Source organism: Kogia breviceps, chromosome 4, assembly GCF_026419965.1.
Source record: "Kogia breviceps isolate mKogBre1 chromosome 4, mKogBre1 haplotype 1, whole genome shotgun sequence".
NCBI lineage: Eukaryota > Metazoa > Chordata > Mammalia > Artiodactyla > Physeteridae > Kogia > Kogia breviceps.
The window spans coordinates 112,372,036-112,396,116 of NC_081313.1; the positions used below are offsets into that span (position 1 = coordinate 112,372,036).

At 42.8% G+C, this 24,081-nt stretch overlaps 1 protein-coding gene across 3 annotated transcripts; it reads left to right on the forward strand.

The window, feature by feature from the left end:
* Positions 1 to 363: 363 nt before the first annotated feature.
* Positions 364 to 23,549, forward strand: TXNDC15 (thioredoxin domain containing 15). 3 transcript variants are annotated; one of them, XM_067031671.1, is made up of 6 exons: positions 875 to 1,031; positions 1,501 to 1,554; positions 9,471 to 9,958; positions 18,632 to 18,795; positions 20,960 to 21,090; positions 22,807 to 23,549. In XM_067031671.1, the coding sequence occupies exons 3-6, from the start codon at positions 9,542 to 9,544 to the stop codon at positions 23,001 to 23,003; spliced, it is 909 nt and encodes a 302-aa protein (XP_066887772.1). In that variant the 5' UTR covers positions 875 to 1,031; positions 1,501 to 1,554; positions 9,471 to 9,541; the 3' UTR covers positions 23,004 to 23,549. The 3 variants fall into 3 exon arrangements, with proteins under 3 accessions (XP_058915929.2, XP_058915928.2, XP_066887772.1); XM_059059946.2 differs by lacking the exon at positions 1,501 to 1,554 and having other exon boundaries at positions 364 to 1,031; XM_059059945.2 differs by lacking the exon at positions 1,501 to 1,554 and having other exon boundaries at positions 729 to 1,031; positions 9,527 to 9,958.
* Positions 23,550 to 24,081: the final 532 nt, after the last annotated feature.

Sequence of the window (24,081 nt, forward strand, 5' to 3'; positions counted from 1 at the left end):
GAAAGGCAACAAGTCTAACATCTATCTGTAAGTGCATCTGTCCAAACAAGCAACCAAAACACAAACACAGAGAGGGAAAAGGACATAACTAAAAGAAAGGAGTTGTAACCACAGAGCATCCACGTTAGAGTGTGCAGGTGAGTCAAATCAGCCTCCTTTACATTAAGCCTAAATCCCCTTAATCCTCTGTCCCATTGGCTTTATCATGAACTTCAAAACCAGTATGGAGGGTATGGGAGAGAATAATTTAAAGAAGAAAATATTTGCTACTACACTGTTGGGGGAGAGGGAGGTTGTTGGCCAAAAGATGAATGTAGTGATCAAGAACGTGGGCTCTTCCACCCATGTTGTCCACTGTGTCAGATCCTCCTGGAACCACTAGAAAATTTACTATAGCAAAACTACCGCAGCCTAGCCTCGGTCGGTCTCTTATAGTAAAAATTATTCGTTGTTTATGTGAAATTCAAATTTAACTGGGCATCCTGTGTTTTATCTGGCAACCTGGGAAGGATAATATGGGTGAGGAAAGGGATCTGACACTGGATGGGGCACTCCAGGAGGACGCTTCCGGGCCTTTTTGAACCGGGAACGAAGCGCTGGGCGGGCGCAGGGTGTGCTGCTGGCCGCCCGGCCCCGATTGCCGGGTGAAGAAACAGGGCAACGGGCCTCTGCCGGAACCCCGCCAGGACCTGAGGGTCAGGAAACTTCGAAAAGACCTGAGACGGCGGGCGCTTGGCTCCCAAACAGCCCCGAGCCCCACGGTACAGTCCAGAGGCCAGACGCGGCGCCCGGCTCCAAGATGGCGCCCGCGGCAGCTGCCAGGTGCCAAGATGGCGGCGCGGGGCCGCGCCCACGCTCCCGGGCTCTCCTCCCCAAGCCTTCCTCCGGCAAGGAGCGCGACTCGCGTCGTTGTGCGCCGGTTGCCCTTTGGCCTGGGTGGTGGGGCCGCTGCCCGCCGCGCACCATGCGGCTCCTTGGCTGGTGGCAGGTACTGCTGTGGGTGCTGGGGCCTCCCGCCCGCGGCCAGGAGGGTGAGTTCGGGCTGGGGCCGTGGGCGGCGCGGGCGGCTGTGCGTAAAATGACCGGCGAGGTGGCTGTCTACCCGGGCGACGCTCTTTTACCTGCGCGAAGGCCCGCACTGCGCGCCTCGCCTCTTCCTGGCGCCCCCTAGAGCGCCTCTCCCCGGGTTATCCCGACTCCTTTCCCCGGTGGTCCCCGCTCGCTGTCCGGGGTAGGGGGCGGCAGGGAGGGATGCCCGGGCCATGTTCAGGCCCCTGAGCAGGTGACTCAGTCGGGAGGAATCGTGTATTAGCGCTTACTGTGGTGTACCCCCATGTGCTGAGCACTTTATTATTAATGATAATCATCATAACGTATAGCCGACCTCTATGGTGCCCTTATTAGGAGCCAGGAACTGTACATAGTGCTTTCTAGCATTATCTTATTGAGCCCTCCCACCGGTCCTATGAGATAGATTCCGTGAATATCCGTGTTTTACAGATGAAGATGCTGAGCTCAGAGAGGCTAAGTAATCTGCCTACGTTTGCGATTCTGGTAATTGGCAGAACCTGTATCTCTAACTGCAAAGCCCACGCTTTACTTTGCACCCTGCTGGACTACTTTCGTAAGAAGGTCACTCTTGCTCAGGTGCCTGTGAAGGACAGATGAGAAAAATACAGCAGACTCCCAGGGTAACTTGCTGCTTTCCAGAGCATGCTCTCAGGGTCCCTCCGTGGGGAAGGCAGCCACCTGGAGGCATGGCTGGGCCCAGGAGTGGAGGCCTTATTCCCATTGCTTCTTCGCCCCACTCCGCAGAGCCCTATTGAAGTCCAGACCCTTTGGCCTTTCTTGTCATTCAAAACTTAACAGGAATACAAAGATCTTTCCTTTCCCTCCTGTGTCCTGGAAAGAGGCAGGGCAGCCGGCTTGCTGAGTAGTGAAAAGTAGTGAAAACACTCATTATGTGCCAGGCAGTGTGCTTAGTGCTTTTTGAGCATCATCTTATTTAATCTTTAAATGCTTATGAAATGTATGTTGTTATTGTCCCCATTTGATAGATGAGTAAACTGAGACTCAGCATTCCCTAAGTCTTTTACCAAGGTCCAACAGCAGAAGTTGAGAAGCTACAATTCAAGCCTCTGTCTGCCTGACCTCACAGTCAAACCTCTATACTACACTTCTCTGTCGCTACACTTAACCACCAGCCTCAGAGAGGGGACAGCATGTGCTGGATATTTTCTGTTTGTCTCTCAGATCATTCTTCAGCCTTCTCCACCCTGCTCTGTGCCCTGAGTAGCTGTCCTGTATGGAATAAACAACTGGCTCTTCTGTCTTCTGGCTTCTGTTGTGTTGGCATGAAGGGAGAGTGAGGTCAGGGTATTGATTCTCTCAGCTCCCTACCTTGGGGATATCTCAGGTTGGCTGTGTCCTTCCACTGAAAGTTAGGGTTTCGAGAAGGCTGTCCTCTCTGCTTCAAGGTTTCTGCCTCTGGACTCTTAAGGTCTATGAGTGGTAACTGGCTCCCCTCTGCTGTTATTGACCCTGGGATTCCTTACCATTGCTTTTGGTTTCTCTACACCCAGTTCACATGTTGGAGGTATCTTTATTAAGTTCTCCTCCAATTGTCGAAGTTGCATGTGCTGTTTCCTGGCAGAACCCTGGCTGATTCGGCAGTCAGTGTGAGCCTACCTGGCAGGGAGGGTCACGTCATACAGACCTGAGGATAACACCAGCCATGGGGTGGCTCACTGGTCATCATGGCGAGGCCGTGAATGGGGTGAGGACTGAGGAAGCTTCACCAGCTGGTTCCTTTTGGGGGTGGCTGAAAATCCAAGGCTTTTTTTCTGCAGAGGATACCACTGGCAAATTAGCAACTGGAGGTGGCAGTGCTGTCCAGGTGTCAAGGAACGGGTGCCAACCCCGGAGTTTAACACCCCACACCTGTCTTCACTAGACAGTCAACTAGCAGATTTTGACTGAGCACCTGTCATATGCCATATGCTCTGTTAGGCACTCTGGGTGCAATGGAGAGCAAACAGAGAAATACGCCCACCCTCCTGTCTGATGGGGAAGGCAGGCATTAAATAACCACAAATATTTAAGTAAATTTTCCACAAGAGTGGAAAATGCTTCAAGGAGAGCCCCAGGGCATTATGGAATGCTGTAATGGGAGACCCTTCTGGTATGAGGGTCTAGGAGGGTGAAGTTCACCTTACAGAGGTGAAGTTTAGGGTGAGATCTGAAGGATGTGTCAGATTACCCAGAAGAAGAGAAGGAATGGAGGTAGGGCTCCTGGCGGAGAAACAGCCCTCAGGACAGTTCTGAGGTAGGAGGAGGAGGGTGTGAGTGATCAGGGATCAGAAATTCTAGTGGCACCTGTTGGGAGTATGGACAGAGGCCTTATCACCTGGGGCCTGGTAGTCATGCTACAGAGCATGGATTCATTCACAGGGTAGGGGGAAGCTATTGAAAGGGTTTTAGCAGGGGAGTGACGTGATCACGTTTGCCTTTGACTTTCAGTTTCACTTGGATGCTGTGAGGAGAAGGGTTTGGAGAGGGGGTAAAGGGCCAACCAGGAAGACCATTTTGGTGGTTGCAGCAGTTGTCCAAGTGAGAGATGACTGTGGCCTGGGGTGAGGGGTGTGAGTGGGTTGGGAGAAGTGGATGGATCCAGAGTGTATTTAGCAGAGGAATTAATAGGACCTAGTTGTGGTTCCCATCCATCTCTTTGAATTGTAAACATCAGTCATAACCATTATCATCATCATCATCATCACCATCATCACCATCACTGTAGCCATTTGTGGAGTGCTTACCATGTGCCAGGGACCATATACGTCTTTTCTCATTTAATCTGCATGGGAGCCCTATGAATGTCTTCATTTCAGTGGTATTTTCTCCATTTGTTAGATGCACACACTGAAAATTTCCTATGGAAAGTACGGGTTGCTGCCCCTCTAACCCCCAGCTGTTTTTGGTCCTCCCCAGTTGGCTCCCCTGCCACAGAAGCCATTATGAAGAAAAACCTACGGCTGGTAGAGAGTCTTTTGAGAACAATTAGAAGGGTATGAAGGAGCTGACCCAGGCTAGGGCTCCTTGGCAGAGTTGGAGTGGTGCCCTCGCCCCTGTTCTCCAAACATATTCCTTGCTGCCAATAGTGCGATAATTTCCACTTTATGCATGGCTCAAACTATAATCAGATTATTGACATTGAGAAGCAATCTCTTTTAAAAGGCTCATTACCATGGGAGGGTTCAATGGTTCTCACATGGTAGGTCATTTCTTAGAGTGGAATAATTCAATGTTTCCTTTCTTCCCAATGCTTAAATGAAAAAAATGGTACCTGAGGGTGTGAGAATTTTTTTGTTGTTCTTAATTTGTCCTCTCTACTTAAATATCTTCACAGGAGGGAAAAACAATACTCCTGACTCAAAATTCTAGCTCTCTACATCACTCAGACTTCCTTTTGATTTTCTGTAAGGGACATCTATCCAGTTTTACATGAAGGTGATCAGAAGAACCAGATTCTATTTTGTGCCCTGATTTTTTTCTCTTGAGATTCTTTTAGGATATTGGCATTCTCCATTTACTTTAGAGGACCTAGAATGTTGATTAGGTTCAGAGAGAGAAGATCTCTGCAGAGCTGGTGCATTTGGGAGTAGAGTTGGTTCCCAAATCTGGCACCCTTTGTTCTTCTCCAGACTTTTAGCCTCTCTGGCTTCATTTCCTGCTCTGTCTTAAGGACGATCTAGTAAACATGTTTGTTTGTTTTTACTTATGATTATACAAGCAGTACATGTTTATCAACCAAAGGCTACAGAAAGATTGCCATCTGCACGCCATTGACAGAGCTCCTTGCCCTGGCACCCAGCCCCTTCTCTAGGTCATAGGCAAAGAAGTGCTTGACCCTCTTCTGTCAAGGACCTACCTTGCTTCTCAAGCCCTGTACTCTGCCCTCTCTAACCTGTACTGTCACCTCTCCCTGCTTACTCACTTTCCCATGAGCTTTATATATCCTTAAATTTCTCCTGTGTCCTAAAAACCAAAAAGAAAATTTCCCTTAGCCCCCTGCCTGCCCATAACAACTACTGGGTCTTTCTTTTCCCCTTCAGAGCTAGACTTTCAGAAAGAATTGTATATACTTATTTATGTAGTTAAAATTTCTGGTGCGATTCATTCTTTTGTGTGAATCCACATTTCCATCTGGTATCATTTTTCTGTTGCCTGAAGAAGTTCATTTCAGATTCTTGTCATGTAGGTCTGCTGGTTATGAATTGTTTCAGCTTTTGTATGTCTGAAAACATATTTATTTTGCCTTTGTTTTTGAAAGATATTTTTGCTGGGCATAGAATTCTAGGTTTATAGTTTTTTTCCTTTCAGTCCTTTGAAGATGCTGCTCTTCTTGCTTGTATTGTTTCCAATGAGAAATCTGCTGTCATCCTTATCTTTGTTCCTCTATACATAGCGTGTCTTTTTTCTCCGGCTGCTTTTAAGATTTTTTCTTTGTCACTGGTTTTGATCAGTTAGATTATGATGTATCTTGGTGTACTTTGTTGAGCTTCTTGGATCTATGGATTTATAGTTTTCATCAGGTTTGTAAAGTTTTCGGTTATTGTTTCTTCAATTACTTTTTCTGTTTTCCCCCATTTACTTCTCTCTTTTGGGTACTCCAATTATCTGTACATGAGACCACTTGAAATTGTCCCACAGCTCACTGTCACTCTTAATTTGGGGGGGGGATTCGTTTTTTCATTGTGTGTTTCATTTTGTATGGGTTCTATTGCTATGTTTTAAGTTAACTACTCTTTTCTTCTGTAATGTCTAATCTGCTATGAATCCCATCCAGTGCAGTTTTCATCTCAGACCTTGTACTTTTCATTGCTAGAAGTATAATTTGGGTCTTTTAAAAAATTATTATTGAGATATAATTGATATATAACATTATAGTAGTTTCAGTTGTACAACATAATCATTCGATGTATATATATTGCAGTTATACAACATAATCATTCGATATATATATATTGTAAAATGATCACCACAATAAGTCTGGTTAAAATCCACCATCACACACAGTTATAAAATTTTTTCTTTGGATGAGACCTTTTTTTTTTTTTTGCGGTACGCGGGCCTTTCACCGCTGTGGCCTCTCCCGCTGCGGAGCACAGGCTCCGGACGCGCAGGCTCAGCGGCCATGGCTCATGGGCCCAGCCGGTCCGTGGCATGTGGGATCTTCCCAGACCGGGGCACAAACCCGTGTCCCCTGCATCAGCAGGCAGACTCTCAACCACTGCGCCACCAGGGAAGCCCCTGGACGAGACCTTTTAAGGTTTGCTACTCTCTTAGTAGTCTCTTAGCACTCTCTTACTACTCTCTTAGCAACTTTCAAATATACAATATAGTATAATTAACTATAGTTACCATGCTGTGTATTATATCCCCATGACTTACTTATTTTATAACTGGAAGTTTGTACTTTTTGACCATCTTCACCCATTTTGCCCACCCCCTACCCACCACCTCTGTCAACCACCAAACTGTTTTCTGTATGAGCTTGTGGGTTTTTGTTGTTGTTGTTTGTTTGTTTTTAGATTCCACATTTAAGTGAGATAATACAGTATTTGTCTTTCTCTGATCTATTTCACTTAGCATAATGCCCTCAAGGTCTGTCCATGTTGTCGTAAATGGCAAGATTTCCAGTTTTTAAATGGCTGAATAATATTCTTTTTATATATATATATATACACATATATATACACATATACATATACATATATATATATACACACACATATACCTATACAAATATATGTATATATATCTCACATTTTCTTTATCTGTGCATCCATCAATTGCTTCCATGTCTTGGCTTTTGTAAATAATGCTGCAGTGAACATGGGGGTGCATGTACCTTTTCAAGTGAGTGTTTTCATTTTCTTTGGATAAATACCCAGAAGTGGAATTGCTGGATCATATGGTAGTTCTATTTTTTATTTTTTGAGGAACTTCCATACTGTTTTCCTTAGTGGCTGCACCAATTTACATTCTCACTGATAGTGCACAAGGGTTCCCCTTTGTCTGCATGCATACCAACATTTGTCATTTCTTGTCTTTTTGATAATAGCCATTCTAACGTGTGAGGTGATATCTCATTGTGGTTTTTTTTTTTTTTGCGGTACACGGGCCTCTCACTGTTGTGGCCTCTCCGGTTGCGGAGCACAGGCTCCGGACGCGCAGGCTCATCGGCCATGGCTCACGGGCCTAGGTGCTCAGCGGCATGTGGGAATCTTCCCAGACCGGGGCACGAACCCGTGTCCCCTGCATCGGCAGGCGGATTCTCAAGCATTGCGCCACCAGGGAAGCCCCTCATTGTGGTTTTGATTTGCATTTTGATTTGGGTCTTTTTTTATATCTTATGTTCTCTATATCTACTTAACTTTTAAAACATATGTAATGCAGTTATTGCTGTTTTGTTAAGCCTCATCTAATAATTCTGACATCTGTGCAAGTTCTGGGTCAGGTTTGGTTGATTATTCTCCTTATGGATAATGAGGAGAATTTCCCTGCTTCTTTGCATGCCTGGTAATCTTTGATTGGATGCCAGAAGTAAATTTTACCTTGTTGAATGCTAGGTATTTTAGTATTCCTGTAAATATTCTTGAGCTTTGTTCTTGGATACAGTTAAGTTACTTGAACACAGTTTGATTCTCACTTTTAAGGTTTGCTAGATGAAAGCAGAGCTGTATTTACTTTAGGGTTAATTGGGCCCCACTGCTGAGGCAAGTCCCTTTCTCGTACTCTCCCCAGTGCCCTGTGACTTAGGAGATTTCCCAGGCTAGTGGGTGGGGACAGGTACTATTTCCAGCTTTCTGTGGCTGTTGGGTACTGTTACATCTAATTCCTTTGAGTGGTTCTTTCCCTGGCTTGGGGTAGGTCACTTACAGGCATATGCTGACCAGTATACTCAAGGCGGGGCCCCCTCCATAGATCTCCAGAGTCCTCTTTCTGCAGCTCTCTCATCTCCAGTATTCTGTCCTGCAAACTGTAGCTTCTTGGTCTTTCTGGACCCTCAGTTCCATCTCAACTCGAGAAGTCAGCTGGGCCCTCCCTGAGACAGGGCAGGAACTCTCTCAGGCAGTAAGCTAGAGCATTTGTAGGGCTCTTCTCATTTGCTTCCTGTTCACTGTCCTTCGTTGTCTCATTGCTAGTCTCCTGAAACTGTTGTTTCACATATTTGGCTGTTTTTTGGGTTGTTTCAGGAGGGAGAGTAAATCTGGTTCCTGTTATTCCACTTAGCCTGAAGCAAATTCCCAGAGAGTGTTTTTGAATTGCTGAATGAATCTGCAAACATCTGTGGAGATATTCTTTGAGATGTTGTACAAATGTGCATACCTTAGGAAGTTCCCAGATCCCTCCCCAGCTTTGAAGCCAGTTGGTCATTCACACTCTGCTAGACACGCTGTTTGCATGCAGAGCTCATTATACAGCTGGTGGCTTCCCAGCCATATGGTGGGCTTGTCTGAGTGCAGCTGGGCTCATTCGTTTCCCCTGGTCAGTGCCTGGCTCGGAGTCTGGTGGCTGTCGTTGAGGTCATGAGAGGTGGAGGGCAGGAGTCATTGTACAGAGGTGAGTGGAGCTTGCTGGATGGATGTATGAGACTGCCCAGGACTCTCCCCTTACCTGAACCTTTGGCCCAAGCTGCATCTAGTGGCTCCAAAGTGAGAGGAAAATCCTCCTCCTCTTCTCCCTGCTGCTGCCCCTGCTCTGCTTGGTGCACCTTTAGCACTCCTGAGGGCAGTAGCCCAAGGGCAACAGGCAGGAGAGCAGAGGCCAGCTGTAGAGGCCACCCTGGGAAGGGGCTGGCTCTAGTAGCATTATTCGGGCAGTGTGGCCCAGCAGCCCTCCGAGGTATCATGCGGGGAGGGTAAGGCCTGCCCTGGAGTAGCAGTCAGAAGACTTCACTCTTAGACCTGGCTCTGATGCTTACTGGCTGTGTGCCATTGGGCATTACACTGAACCTCTCTGTACCTCATCTATTAAGTTGGGATGATAACTCTTGTGCTGCCCATCTCACAGAGCTGTTATAATGGGTGCAAAGATGCTTTGCCATGGTGGAATCTTCCATAAAGCCATCATTATTTTCTTGGATCGTCTCATCAAAGAAACTAAATTGTTAAAGTGTTTGTATTATATTTTCCTAATTGGATGTCTGCAGTGGAATGTTTTTGCTTGTAATCAGCATGGCAAGCAGCAGGTTTTGCATGAAGCTATGTGTTTGTCCACTTCATTAATCTAGTATCTCCTTGTGATCTTCTTCATGACCTGGAGAATGATGGGTGGCTCTGTGACAGTTTAATGTGAAGGTAACTTTTTACTGTGGAGGGGAAAATTTCATATTTGAGAACTGTAATTCTTTGGGATTCATTTACTTTGAAGTTAGATGTGACTGTGAACATAGTGGCATGTTTTAGTTGCAGAGAAAAGAGGTCACTTATGGTCAGAGGAGCAGCCTGCTTACCCATTCCAGGTGGGGGCTGGGTACATGAGTGAGGAGGTGCCTTCCCGTGACCCAGTGGGCCAGGACCTGTCTGCAGAAGAGGCCGAGGCAGTGCTGGGGCTGGATGCTGATGGTGAACACATGGTAATGTTGTCTGTGATTCCTGGGGAAGCCGAGGACAAACTGAGCCCAGAGCCCAGCGGCGGCACCTGCGGGGCTGGAGGGGAGGAGGACTCGAGGTGCAACCCCCGGGAGAGCCTCTTCTCTCTGGACAGCGCTGGAGCCAGCTTCCCGGAGAGAGAAGAGGAGTACTACGCAGAGCCCGAAGTGGTGGAATCTGACCCACCCCCGACAGAGGACGCCAACACCACCGAAAGTCTGAAATCCCCAAAGGTCAACTGCGAGGAGAGAAATGTGACGGGATTAGAAAATTTCACTCTGAAAATTTTAAATATGTCACAGGTAAGACAAAAGTATTTAGTGCTTTTCTCCTTTTCCGCACATTGATTTTACGATTTAATACTCTATCAACTTTCAAATGAGGAGTCATAATCTTTATCATATTGTAAGTGGGATAGCATTTAATGGCTGCATCAGTGAAAATTCACCTGGCTTTCTGTGATGTTTGTAGAAAAAGGAGGAGATATAACTAGTGTCAAATATGCTTTTTAGGAGGCCTAAACCTAGTCAGCCTTGGGTTAATCTCACCACCAAGTCTCATGATAAAAATCCCAGTGGACAGATAGGTGCTTGGTATCAGAATCATAGCATTCTTCTTCTAAATGAGGTATTCGTTATGGAGGCATAAAAATAAAATATCTGAATTACTAAAATTGTAATTTAGCATTGTTTAGACTAGTCATGTCCCTGAGAAGTATGTTTTATACATATATATATATATATATATATATATATATATATATATATTTTTTTTTTTTTTTAACATCTTTACTGGAGTATAATTGCTTTACAATGTTGTGTTAGTTTCTTCTGTATAACAAAGTGAATCAGCTATACATGTATATATATATATATATATATATCCCCATATCCCCTCCCTCTTGTGTCTCTCTTCCACCCTCCCTATCCCACCCCTCTAGGTGGTCACAAAGCACTGAGCTGATCTCCCTGTGCTATGCAGCTGCTTCCCACTAGCTGTCTATTATACATTTGGTAGTGTATATATGTCAGTGCTATTCTCACTTCGTCCCAGCTTATCCTTCCCCCTCCCGTGTCCTCAAGTCCATTCTCTACGTCTGCGTCTTTATTCCTGTCCCTAGGTTCTTCAGAACCATTTTTTTTTTTTTTTAGATTCCATATATATGTGTTAGCATATGGCATTTGTTTTTCTCTTTCTGACTTACTTCACTCTGTATGACAGACTCTAGGTCCTTCCACCTCATTACAAATAACTCAGTTTCTTTTCTTTTTATGGCTGAGTAATATTGCATTGTATATATGTGCCACATCTTCTTTATCCATTCATCTGTCGATGGACACTTAGGTTGCGAAGTATTATTTTTTTGTTTGTTTTAAAATTTATTTTTTATACAGCAGGTTCTTATTAGTCATCAATTTTATACACATCAGTGTATACATGTCAATCCCAATCGTCCAATTCATCACACCACCACCACCAACCTGCCTCCACTTTCCCCCCTTGGTGTCCATGCATTTGTTCTCTACATCTGTGTCTCAATTTCTGCCCTGCAAACTGGTTCATCTGTACCATTTTTCTAGGTTCCACATATATGCATTAATAGAAGATATTTGTTTTTCTCTTTGTGACTCACTTCACTCTGTATGACAGTCTCTAGATCCATTCACGTCTCAACAAATGACCCAATTTCATTCCTTTTTATGGCTGAGTAATATTCCATTGTATATATGTGCCACATCTTCTTTATCCATTCGTCTTTCGATGGGCATTTAGGTTGCTTCCATGACCTGGCTATTGTAAATAGTGCTGCAATGAACATTGGGGTGCATGTGACTTTTTGAATTATGGTTTTCTCTGGGTATATGCCCAGTAGTGGGGTTGCTGGATCATATGGTAATTCTATTTTTAGTTTTTTAAGGAACCTCCATACTGTTCTCCATAGTGGCTGTATCAATTTACATTCCCACCAACAGTGCAAGAGGGTTCCCTTTTCTCCACACCCTCTCAAGCATTTGTCATTTGTAGATTTTCTGATGATGCCCATTCTAACTGGTGTGAGGTGGTACCTCACTGTAGTTTTGATTTGAATTTCTCTAATAATTAGTGATGTTGAGCAGCGTTTCATGTGCTTCTTGGCCATCTGTATGTCTTCTTTGGAGAAATGTCTATTTAGGTCTTCTGCCCATTTTTGGATTCGGTTGTTTGTTTTTTTAATATTGAGCTGCATGAGCTGTTTATATATTTTGGAGATTAATCCTTTGTCTATTGATTCGTTTGCAAATATTTTCCCCCATTCTGAGGGTTGTCTTTTCATCTTGTTTATGGTTTCCTTTGCTGTGCAAAAGCTTTGACGTTTCATTAGGTCCCATTTGTTTATTTTTGTTTTTATTTCCATTACTCTAGGAGGTGGATCAAAAAAGGTCTTGCTGTGATTTATGTCAAAGAGTGTTCTTCCTATGTTTTCTTCTAAGAGTTTTATAGTGTCCGGTCTTACATTTAGGTCTCTAATGCATTTTGAGTTTATTTTTGTGTATGGTGTTAGAGAGTGTTCTAATTTTGTTCTTTAACATGTAACTGTCCAGTTTTCCCAGCACCACTTATTGAAGAGACTGTCTTTTCTCCATTGTATATCCTTGCCACCTTTGTCATAGATTAGTTGACCGTAGGTGCGTGGGTTTATCTCTGTGCTTTCTATCTTGTTGCATTGATCTTTGTTTCTGTTTTTGTGCCAGTACCATATTGTCTTGATTACTGTAGCTTTGTAGTATAGTCTGAAGTCAGGGAGTCTGATTCCTCCAGCTTGGTTTTTTCCCCTCAAGACTGCTTTGGCTATTTGGGGTCTTTTGTGTCTCCACACAAATTTTAAGATTTTTTGTTCTAGTTCCGTAAAAAATGCCATTGGTAATTTGATAGGGATTGCATTGAATCTGTAGATTGCTCTGGGTAGTATAGTGATTTTCACAATATTGATTCTTCCAATTCAAGAACATGGTATATCTCTCCATCTGTTGGTATCATTAATTTCTTTCATCAGTGTCTTATAGTTTTCTGCATACAAGTCTTTTGTCTCCCTAGGTAGGTTTATTCCTAGGTATTTTATTCTTTTTGTTGCAGTGGTAAATGGGAGTGTTTCCTTAATTTTGCTTTCACATTTTTCATCGTTAGTGTATAGGAATGCAAGAGACTTCTGTGCATTAATTTTGTATCCTACAACTTTACCAGATTCACTGATTAGCCCTAGTAGTTTTCTGGTGGCATCCTTAGGATTCCCTATGTATAGTATCATGTCATCTGCAAACAGTGACAGTTTTACTTCTTCTTTTCCAATTTGTATTCCTTTGACTTCTTTTTCTTCTCTGATTGCCGTGGCTAGGACTTCCAAAACTATGTTGAATAATAGTGGTGAGAGTGGACATCCTTCTCTTTTCCTGATCTTAGAGGAAATGCTTTCCATTTTTCACCACTGAGAATGATGTTTGCTCTGGATTTGTCATATATGGCCTTTATTATGTTGAGGTAGGTTCCCTCTATGCCCATTTTCTGGAGAATTTTTATCGTAAATGGGTGTTGAATTTTGTCAGAAGCTTCTTTTGCATCTATTGAGGTGATTATATGGTTTTTCTCCTTCAGTTTGTTAATATGGTGTATCACATTGATTGATTTGTGTATATTGAAGAATCCTTGCATCCCTGGGATAAATCCCACTTGATCATGGTGTATGATCCTTTTAATGTGTTGTTGGATTCCGTTTGCTAGTATTTTCTTGAGGATTTTTGCATCTATATTCATCAGTGGTATTGGTCTGTAATTTTCTTTTTTTGTAGTATCTTTGTCTGGTTTTGGGGTCAGGGTGATGGTGGCCTCATAGAATGAGTTTGGGAGTGTTCCTTCCTCTGCAATTTTTTGGAAGAGTTTGAGAAGGATGGGTGTTATCTCTTCTCGAAACATTTGATAAAATTCACCTGTGAAGTCCTGGACTTTTGTTTGTTGGAAGATTTTTAATCAGTTTCAATTTCATTGCTTGTGATTGGTCTGTTCATATTTTCTGTTCCTGGTTCAGTCTTGGAGGGTTATACCTTTCTAAGAATTTGTCCATTTCTTCCAGGTTGTCCATTTTATTGGCATAGAGTTGCTTGTAGTAGTCTCTTAGGATGCTTTGTATTTCTGCTGTGTCTGTTGTAACGTCTCCTTTTTCATTTCTAATTTTATTGACTTGAGTCCTTTCCCTCTTTTTCTTGATGAGTCTGGCTAATGGTTTATCAATTTTGTTTATCTTCTCAAAGAACCAGGTTTTAGTTTTATTGATCTTTGCTGTTGTTTTCTTTGTTCCTATTTCATTTATTTTTGCTCTGATCTTTATGATTTCTTTCCTTTTGCTAACTTTGGGTTTTGTTATTCTTCTTTCTCTAGTTCCTTTAGGTGTAAGGTTAGATTGTTTATTTGAGATTTTTCTTGTTTCTTGAGGTAGGCTTGTATAGCTATAAACTTCCCTCTTAGAACTGCTTTTGCTGAATCCTATAGGTTTTGGATCATCATGTCTTCATTGTCATTTGTCTCTAGGTATTTTTTGATTTCCTCAGTGATCTCTTGATTATTTAGTAATGTATTGTTTAGCCTCCATGTGTTTGTGTTTTTTACATTTTTTTCCCTGTAATTCATTTCTAATCTCATAGCGTTGTGGTCAGAAAAGATGCTTGATACGATTTCAATTTTCTTAAATTTACTGAGGCTTGATTTGTGACCCAAGATGTGATCTATCCTGGAGAATGTTCCATGCGCACTGGAGAAGGAAGTGTAATCTGCTGTTTTTGGATGGAATGTCCTATAAATATCAATTAAATCTATCTGGTCTGTTGAGTCATTTAAAGCTTCTGTTTCCTTATTTATTTTCATTTTGTATGATCTGTCCATTGGTGTAAGTGAGGTGTTAAAGTCCCCCACTATTACTGTGTTACTGTTGATTTTCTCTTTTATAGCTGTTAGCAGTTGCCTTATATATTGAGGTGCTGCTATCTTGGGTGCATATATATTTATAATTGTTATATCTTCTTCTTGCATTGATCCCTTGACCATTATGTAGTGTCCCTCCTTGTCTCTTGTAGCATTCTTTATTTTAAAGTCTATTTTATCTGATATGAGTATTGCTACTCCAGCTTTCTTTTGATTTCCATTTGCATGGAATATCTTTTTCCATCCCCTCACTTTCAGTCTGTATGTGTCCCTAGGTCTGAAGTGGGTCTCTTGTAGACAGCATATATATGGGTCTTGTTTTTGTATCCATTTAGTAAGCCTTTGTCTTTTGGTGGGAGCACTTAATCCATTCACGTTTAAGGTAATTATTGATATGTATGTTCCTATTACCATTTTCTTAATTGTTTTGGGTTTGTTTTTGTAGGTCCTTTTCTTCTCTTGTGTTTCCCACTTAGAGAAGTTCCTTTAGCATTTGCTGTAGAGCTGGTTTGGTGGTGCTGAATTCTCTTAGCTTTTGCTTGCCTGTAAATCTTTTGATTTCTCCATCGAATCTGAAATGAGATCCTTGCCGGGTAGAGTAATCTTGGTTGTACGTTCTTCCCTTTCATCACTTTAAGTATATCATGCCACTCCCTTCTGGCTTGTAGAGTTTCTGCTGAGAAATCAGCTGTTAAGCTTATGGGAGTTCCCTTGTATGTTATTTGTCATTTTTCCCTTGCTGCTTTCAATAATTTTTCTTTGTCTTTAATTTTTGCCAATTTGCTTACTATGTGTCTTGGCATGTTTCTCCTTGGGTTTATCCTGTATGGGAGTCTCTGTGCTTCCTGGACTTGGGTGGCTATTTCCTTTCCCATGTTAAGGAAGTTTTTGACTATAATCTCTTCAAATATTTTCTCAGGTCCTTTCTCTCTCTCTTCTTCTAGGACCCGTATAATGCGAATGTTGTTGCATTTAATGTTGTTTCAGAGGTCTCTTAGGCTGTCTTCATTTCTTTTCTTTCTTTTTTCTTTATTCTGTTCCACAGCAGTGAATTCCACCATTCTGTCTTCCAGGTCACTTATCTGTTCTTCTGTCTCAGTTATTCTTCTATTGATTCCTTCTAGTGTAGTTTTCATTTCAGTTATTGTATTGTTCATCTCTGTTTTTTGTTCTTTAATTCTTCTAGGTCTTTGCTAAACATTTCTTGCATCTTCTCGATCTTTGCTTCCATTCTTTTTCCGAGGTCCTGGATCACCTTCACTATCATTATTCTGAATTCTTTTTCTGGAAGGTTGCCTATCTCTCCTTCATTTAGTTGTTTTTCTGGGGTTTTATCTTGTTCCTTCATCTGGTACATAATCTTCTGCCTTTTCATTTTGTCTGTCTTTCTGTGAATGTGGTTTTTGTTCCACAGGCTGCAGGATTGTAGTTCTTCTTGCTTCTGCTGTCTGCCCTCTGTTGGATGAGGCTATCTAAGAGGCTTTAGCAAGTTTCCTGATGGGAGGGACTGGTGGTGGGTAGAGCTGGGTGTTGCTCTGGTGGGCAGAGCTCAGTAAAACTTTAATCTGCTTGTCTGCTTATGCATGGGGCTGGGTTCCCTCCCTGTTTGTTGTTTGGCCTGAGGCGACCCAACACTGGAGCCTACCCTGCTCTTTGGTGGGGCTAATGGCGGATTCTGGCAAGGCTCATGCCAAGGAGTTCTTCCCAGAACTTCTGCTGCCGGTGTCCTTGTCCCCACGGTGAGCCACAGCCACCCTCCGCCTCTGCCTGAGACCCTCCAATGCTAGCAGGTAGGTCTGGTCCAGTCTCCCCTGGGGTCATTGCTCCTTCCCCTGGGTCCCGATGTGCACACTACTTTGTGTGTGCCCTCCAAGAGTGGAGTCTCAGTTTCCCCCAGTCCTTTCGAAGTCCTGCAGTCACATCCCACTAGCCTTTAAAGCCTGATTCTCTAGGAATTCCTCCTCCCACTGCTGGACCCCCAGGTTGGGAAGCCTGACGTGGGGCTCAGAACCTTCACTCCAGTCGGTGGACTTCTGTGGTATAAGTGTTCTCTAGTTTGTGGGTCACCAACCCAGCAGTTATAGGATTTGATTTTATTGTGATTGTGCCCCTCCTACTGTCTCACTGTGGCTTCTCCTTTGTCTTTGGATGTGGGGTATCTTTTTTGGTGAGTTCCAGTGTCTTCCTGTCGATGGTTGTTCAGCCATTAGTTGTGATTCTGGTGTTCTCTCAAGAGGGAGTGAGATCACGTCCTTGTATTCCACCATCTTGGTTCTGTACCTCCATGAAGTATGTTATATTGATGAAGAGTTTTATTTCCTCCAAAGAGTGTGAATCTAGTGTTTACTCTGGACTGAGAGCTGACCAATTTGTCCAGCCCAGCCATGCTTTTCCAGCTAGTTGGCTAAATGGTGATTCTAAAGAGAATACTGGGATACTGACTGACATTTTCTGTAAGATTGTTAAAGCCAGAGAGCAGAATGAATTCAGGCTGCTTATGTAAGAGAAGAATTCTAGCTCTGAGAGGTGTGATTGCTTATTTTAAATGAGGGTACCTATGGTATGTTGAGCGCCCCTCCGAGGCAGGTGTCAGCACTGGCCTTGCACCCTCCCCTCAGTGCCTGGTGAATGCTGTGCCTCAGCTCTGTGGCCTTTTAATGGGTGTCACACACATGACCAGGAGAAAGCAGTTTGAGCAGTCTGAGTTTTGGTAGTGGCAGGGATGGTGTACCCTCAAACTGAACTAACCTTTGGTCAAACACATGGATCTGACTGCTTAGTACAGACTTGGAGCTGCTGAGATGATAGTTTGGGCCTGAGACCACAGTGCTTTAATAATGTTGTTAGATTGTATGAGATGCAGAATTCCAAAGTTGGGACCGTGGCCTGTACCCTGTGAGTACTGAGTATATGAATTGATGAATTATGAAAAATATTTAAATTGCTCTATAGTAATATTAAGAAAGCTTAGAGGAGGACCCCTCCTACGCTCTTGGTGGGAATGTAAATTGGTGCAGCCACTATGGAGACAGTATGGAGGTTCCTCAAAAAACTAAAAATAGAACTACCATATGATGCAGCAATCCCACTACTGGGCATATATCCAGACAAAACTATAATTCAAAAAAATACACGCTGGGACTTCCCTGGCAGTCCAGTGGTTAAGACTCCACGCTTCCACTGCAGGGGGCGCAGGTTCAATTCATGGTTGGGGAACTAAGATCCTGCACGGCGCACAGTGCAGCCAAAAAAACAAAAAAGAACATGCATGCACCCCTATGTTCATAGCAGCACTATTTACAATAGCCAAGACATGGAAACAGCCTAAATGTCCACTGACAGAGGAATGGATAAAGAAGATGTACATATCTACAATGGAATATTACTCAGCCATAAAAAAGAATGAAACAATGCCATTTGCAGCAATATAGATGGACCTAGAGATTATTATACTAAGTGAAGTAAGTCAGAAAGAGAAAGACAAATAGCATATGATATCACGTATGTGTTGAATCTCAAATACGACACAAATGAACCTATCCAGGAAATGGAAACAGACTCACAGACATAGAGGACAGACTTGTGGTTGCCAAGGAAGAAAGGGGTGGGGGAGGGATAGACTGGGAGTTTGTGATTAGTAGACGCAAACTATCACACCGAGAGTGGATAAACAACAACTTCCTGCTGTATAGCACAGGAAACTGTATTTAATATCCTCTGATAAACCATAATGGAAAAGAAATTAACACAACACTGTAAATCAACTATATACTTCAATTAAAAAAAAAGAAACCTTGGAGGAAAGTTTATAACATGTCATTTGATAGTACTTTTCTGCTGACCCATGGATCCCTATGGTTCCAATCCAGAAGGTTCTTTGGGAGTTGCACTACTGTCTCCCTCCTGTGCCTGCCCCTACCTCCTCTCCCTTGACGGCAGCGGTGGTTCCTGTTTCTTGTGTATCCTTCCAGAAAAAGTGCACATCCCGTACTGCTGACTTTAACACTTTGTTTCTTTTGCCACAGGACCTTATGGATTTTCTCAACCCAAACGGTAGTGACTGCACTCTAGTCCTGTTTTACACCCCTTGGTGCCGATTTTCTGCCAGTTTGGCCCCTCATTTTAATTCTCTGCCCCGGGCGTTTCCAGCTCTTCACTTTTTGGCATTGGATGCATCTCAGCACAGCAGGTATCTTCCCTTACTATCTTCCCTTAGTAGGGTTTCTGCCTCATCCTGTTAGATGATGGTTGCAGTTACTTGGAGGTCGTAATCAGTTAAGTTAGGCTTGGAGGTAGGTTTGAGCTTGAGCTTTGAAATGGAACTGAGGGAGGGAGAAACAAGTGTGAGGATTGTCACATTCCCGAGGGAGACTTTCTGGAGGCCCCTTGAGAAGAAAGACTGTTCTCTGCCTGGTGGAATTCAGTGATGGCTCTGCCTGATGGCACGGGTGGGGGCAGAGGACGTTTTAGGCTCCAGGCCAGACTGAATTAGCAAAATTAGCATCCTAAGTAGGGTCTTCCTTTGTGAATTTCATCTGCAGCATAGGTTCCCACCCTGGCAGCCTAACTCTCAGTACCCGTTTTATGTCTACTAAGGATTTCTTTCTTTCCTTTTTATTTTTTTCTTTCCTTCTTTCCCTCCTTCCTTTTCTTTCTTCATGCGTACATTTATTCTTGCATTTGTGTTCTTAGTAGACATTCAATAAATTTGACGAATTATTTTAGGCCTTTGAAATATATTTACCCTTGCTTTATATTCTTTCATATTGTTCAGTGGGGTTTTGTCTTTTCTGAATGTTCAATAAGGTAAGTTACAAAGAACTTTGTGCAGATGTTGTATATTTCCCCTGTGACTGTGCCTAGGGTTATAAACTGTGTGCTCCCCTCCTCCTCTGAGTCAGATGTTGCTTATTAGCAGGTCACACGGAGGTTGTGTGTGAATAAATTTGGAAAGTCTGGAAGATAGTCAAGTTGGTGGTGACAATGAGGCACTGATTTTCAGGGTGGGTAATGGAACTGCCAGTGTTTACCTGAAATTGTTTATGAAGAAGGAAATTGCCCAACAAATTAGTAATTCTCACAAAGCCTTCAGGGAAAGATCTCAGTGGCCAGGCTCAAGGTTACAGACTGATTGGAAGGACATTCAAGGTCATTGTCCAGCTTTGACTGGGCTCTCCACTGCCTCCAAGCCAGCAGGGCTGGCTCCAAGCACCTGCTTAGTACTGTTTGGTTATGGGTCTGATACTGACCCCCCATGCTGCCCCCCAATCCCTGCAGGCTTTTATCATCTCCTCTGTTCCTTCTTCATCTCCATGCATCCTTCTCAGTGCCTGGTATGGTGCCTCAGTTGTGGAGAATAGAGGATACTCGCTCTTACTGTATGGCGTGGGACATGTGTTTGCCTCATATGTTAATATTTATGTTACAGCATGTTTACAAAAGAAAAAATCCTGATCATACAATATTACCATTTTACTTCTGGAGGTAACTGAGGCTTAAAAAGGTTAAATAATCTGCCCAAAGGTCACACAGCTGGTTCAGTGGCAGAACTGAGGCTTGAACCCTGAGCATTTTTTTTTTTTTTTTTTTTTGTGGTACGCGGGCCTCACTGTTGTGGCCTCTCCCGTTGCGGAGCACAGGCTCCGGACGCGCAGGCTCAGCGGCCATGGCTCACAGGCCCAGCCGCTCCATGGCATGTGGGATCTTCCCAGACCGGGGCACGAACCCGTGTCCCCTGCGTCGGCAGGTGGATTCTCAACCACTGCGCCACCAGGGAAGTCCGAACCCTGAGCATTTTGACTCTGGAGCTTATACCACTACTCTGTATTCTGTAAAAGTGAAACAGTACTGCTCAGGTCCTATTACTTCTGAATTGTCCTGCCTTAATTGTGAACTTCCTGGTGTGTTTGTTAGGTTCTAGATTCCTTTGCACCGACTCACTAACCTAAATGCTTAAGTTGAATCTTTTATGAGGGTTGGAGATGGGCATTCTGCAGAGTCTGAAATTTCTTCTGTTAGGTAAATTGACATAGTGTGCTTTGTTCATAAATTAGAATTTTCTGGTCTGATCTCTTTTGGCTGTTAAAAACAGAACTAGTGGAATAATTGTGTCACGGGCAGCTCCATGTTGTAATAGAAAGCAACTCAGAGAACAGAATACGAATGCCCCCAACCATGACCCATGAAGAAGGCTGTCAGGAGCACCTACAAGCCTATTGTTTCAGTATCAGAAGCCTCCATAGGTCACAGGAAACTGATCCTTTCTCATTTATTTCCATCCATTCTGATATGGTAATTGTGTGAGGAAGCCCACTGTTAATTCAGGTTTTCTGACTGACTTCTCTCTCTTGTAGCCTTTCTACGAGGTTTGGCACTGTAGCTGTTCCTAACATCTTGTTATTTCAAGGGGCTAAACCAATGGCTAGATTTAATCATACAGACCGAACACTGGAAACGCTGAAAATCTTCATTTTTAACCAGACAGGTATGTAGAACACTGTGGAAGAAGACATTTTATTGCTGGAGGAATGTGCCTTCTGTGGGTTCGGATCTGCTACAGTATTATCCTTAAGTGAAGGATTCAAGATTGGCTTTGGGATATAAAACTTCTTTTCTAATGAAATATTAAGATCCTGTTAAATGTCTCCCAGTCAGTGGCAAGCTTAACATGAATAGGTAATACTAATATGATTATAGATACCTTTAAAAAATATAACAGCTTTATTGAGATAATATTCACATACTGTATACCTCTAGATACTCTTTTACATACATTATTCATTTAAGTATAATATTTACACAAAAATATGCATCAATCACTAGTGTACGTGGCATTGAAATTTCACAGAGTGAACACCCTGAGTAACCAGTACTCAGAAAGAGAACATCACCGTCCCCTTTCAGCACTATCACTCCTGTCCTCACGAAGATAACCACCATCTTCACTCCTAACACCATAGTGTAGTGTTTCTTCTTTTTGACTTTTATATTAATGGAGACGTACAGTATGGATCCTTCCACATCTGGCTGATTTCACTGACCATTATGTTTATGGGATTCATCTGCATTGTTGTGTATGGTTGTGTTTTATTCATGTTTGTTGCTGTATAGAGTTCTATTTATTAATTCATTTTTAGATGCTATTTTAATTCCTTAACATTTGCCAAAACATAGGGCCTTATTTTTATCCTGTAAAAATTTGAGCACTGTACATTGATGAAATTTCCTTTGTTGGAAAATTCATTCCTCAAAAGCTTTAATGCCTGTTATAAGCACCCCTCTTCTTCCTGAAATATATTCACTGGAAGTAAATAAAAATTATAACATACCTTCCATATATTCTTGGCTGCATGTAATGACTTATATCTAACAGAGAAGAACAAAGAACTGAGTTACCTCATAGGAGTACAAGGCTTCTTACCAGGTAGTTAGTTATTCCAAGTCTTGCCCTGGACCCCTGGTTGTCATTTAGATTGATATGGACAGGGGGAGCCATTTTGCTCAGTGCTCTCAGAAAACTTAGAACCAAATGAAATCTAGGAGTCACAGCATCTTTGGTAATCACTGATCCCGGTGGTGGTTAGTTATTCTGACAATTCTTTTTTTTTTTTTTAAATGAGCTCAGCTTATTTTTTTTTGGCCGTGCCACATGGCATGCGGGATCTTAGTTCCCAACCAGGGAACGAACCCGCACCCTGCAGCGGGATCTTAGTTCCCGACCAGGGAACGAACCCGCACCCTGCAGTGGAAGCGTGGAGTCTTAACCACTGGACTGCCAGGGAAGTCCCCTAACAATTCTTTCAGTAAATTATTTAAAAGCATTTTGAATTTAGCATTACTTACCCTGTGAAAACGTTCAGTAGACTCCTGCGAATAGCTTTACTAGTTGTTGAACATTGGTCTCGAAAGGGGACAAAACACAACTCATACAGTGCACCGACTAAGACCTTTCTGGTGAGTTCACTGAAATTCTAGTGTTTTAGCTTTGAACAGCTGAATGGATTCCTGCTCCTTTGATGTGGTGGGGAGAAGGGCAAGTTATAGATTACACTGACAGGCAAGTGAAACCCATCCCAGATATACTAGCTGTGGTGTTTATTTTAAGACTGCATATCATTTTGCATACCATGCAGAATACTTAAGAAAATTCTGTAGCGGGTATTTTTTCTATCTCATGTGAAACAACTGATTTCTCTTTCAGGTATAGAAGCCAAGAAAAATGTGGTGGTAACTCAAGCTGACCAAATAGGTCCTCTTCCCAGCACTTTGATAAAAAATGTAGACTGGTTGCTTGTATTTTCCTTATTCTTTTTAATTAGTTTTATTATGTATGCTACTGTTCGAACTGAGAGTATTCGATGGCTAATTCCAGGACAAGAGCAGGAACATGCGGAGTAGTGATAGACTCAAAGGAGCATTGGAAAGAATTTCAATCCTTCATTTCAGAAATTAACACTGCAATTTCATACATTTTCTCCAGTGAAGCGCTGACTTACAACTTCAGTCAGATTGAAAGAATCATGTGTTTGCTGAACTGTTGAATGTGTAAAAAAATTATAAACTGGTGTCTCTAACTAGTATTATAATAAGCAAATGCAAAAATATTCCATAACATTCAGTAAAAATTCTTGTTTTTACTACTTGAACATTACCCAGTACTTAAGGGAGTAATCCAGTTTGACATGTGAAGATGTATTCTGGTGGAATAGTGAGTAGAATGACAGTATGCTTACTAGATAGAGGCAGAAATAGGACTTTCAGATTATAGTTTTAGAAAACTCTTGATTTCTTGTATATGTCTAAGAAAGTTGGTTTTCTGTTCATTTGCCATTTCTCTCCCAGAGTCAGTAAGCAGAGAAGTGTTCTTTTATGGGAAGAATAATTAGGATTGATAAGTGTGCCCTTACAAGTAGCAACCAATGGGAAAATAAAGAGTCGAATACCTTGGTGTTCGTGATCTCTGATTTCACTGAAAGCATTTGAAGTGGTTTAAGAAGTTGTTTCTGGGGCTTCCCTGGTGGTGCAGTGGTTGGGAGTCCGCCTGCCGATGCAGGGGACACGGGTTCGCGCCCCGGTCCGGGAGGATCCCACATGCCGCAGAGCGGCTAGGCCCGTGAGCCATGGCCGCTGAGCCTGCGCGTCTGGAGCCTGTGCTCCGCAACAGGAGAGGCCATAGATGAGTCTCCTTCTCAGAGTATAACATTGGTTGAGAGTTTACAATGTTATGTGTCATGCTGTGGACAGCTCTGGCTGGGGTAGTCACTGGCAGGAGGGTACCACAGCTCAGAACAGTACCATTATTACTTCCATTTTACAAGTGAGCAAACAGGCATATTGAGGTTAAATAACTTACCTAGGTTACATACACAGTACATTGATGAAGCTGGGATTTGAACCTTCACGTGTATGTTTATCTGTTTGTATAAGAAACCTCTAGTTATTCCATCTCTTATAATAATAACCAACATTTGAATAT

What these genes read in the sequence shown, in the direction of transcription:
- TXNDC15 (XM_059059946.2), top strand. Translation starts at nt 800, where the DNA reads ATGGCGCCCGCGGCAGCTGCCAGGTGCCAAGATGGCGGCGCGGGGCCG. An exon ending in TCCCGCCCGCGGCCAGGAGG is followed by an intron (nt 1,032 to 9,470) that starts GTGAGTTCGGGC and finishes GGCATGTTTTAG; the next exon opens with TTGCAGAGAAAAGAGGTCAC. An exon ending in GATGCATCTCAGCACAGCAG is followed by an intron (nt 18,796 to 20,959) that starts GTATCTTCCCTT and finishes TCTCTCTTGTAG; the next exon opens with CCTTTCTACGAGGTTTGGCA.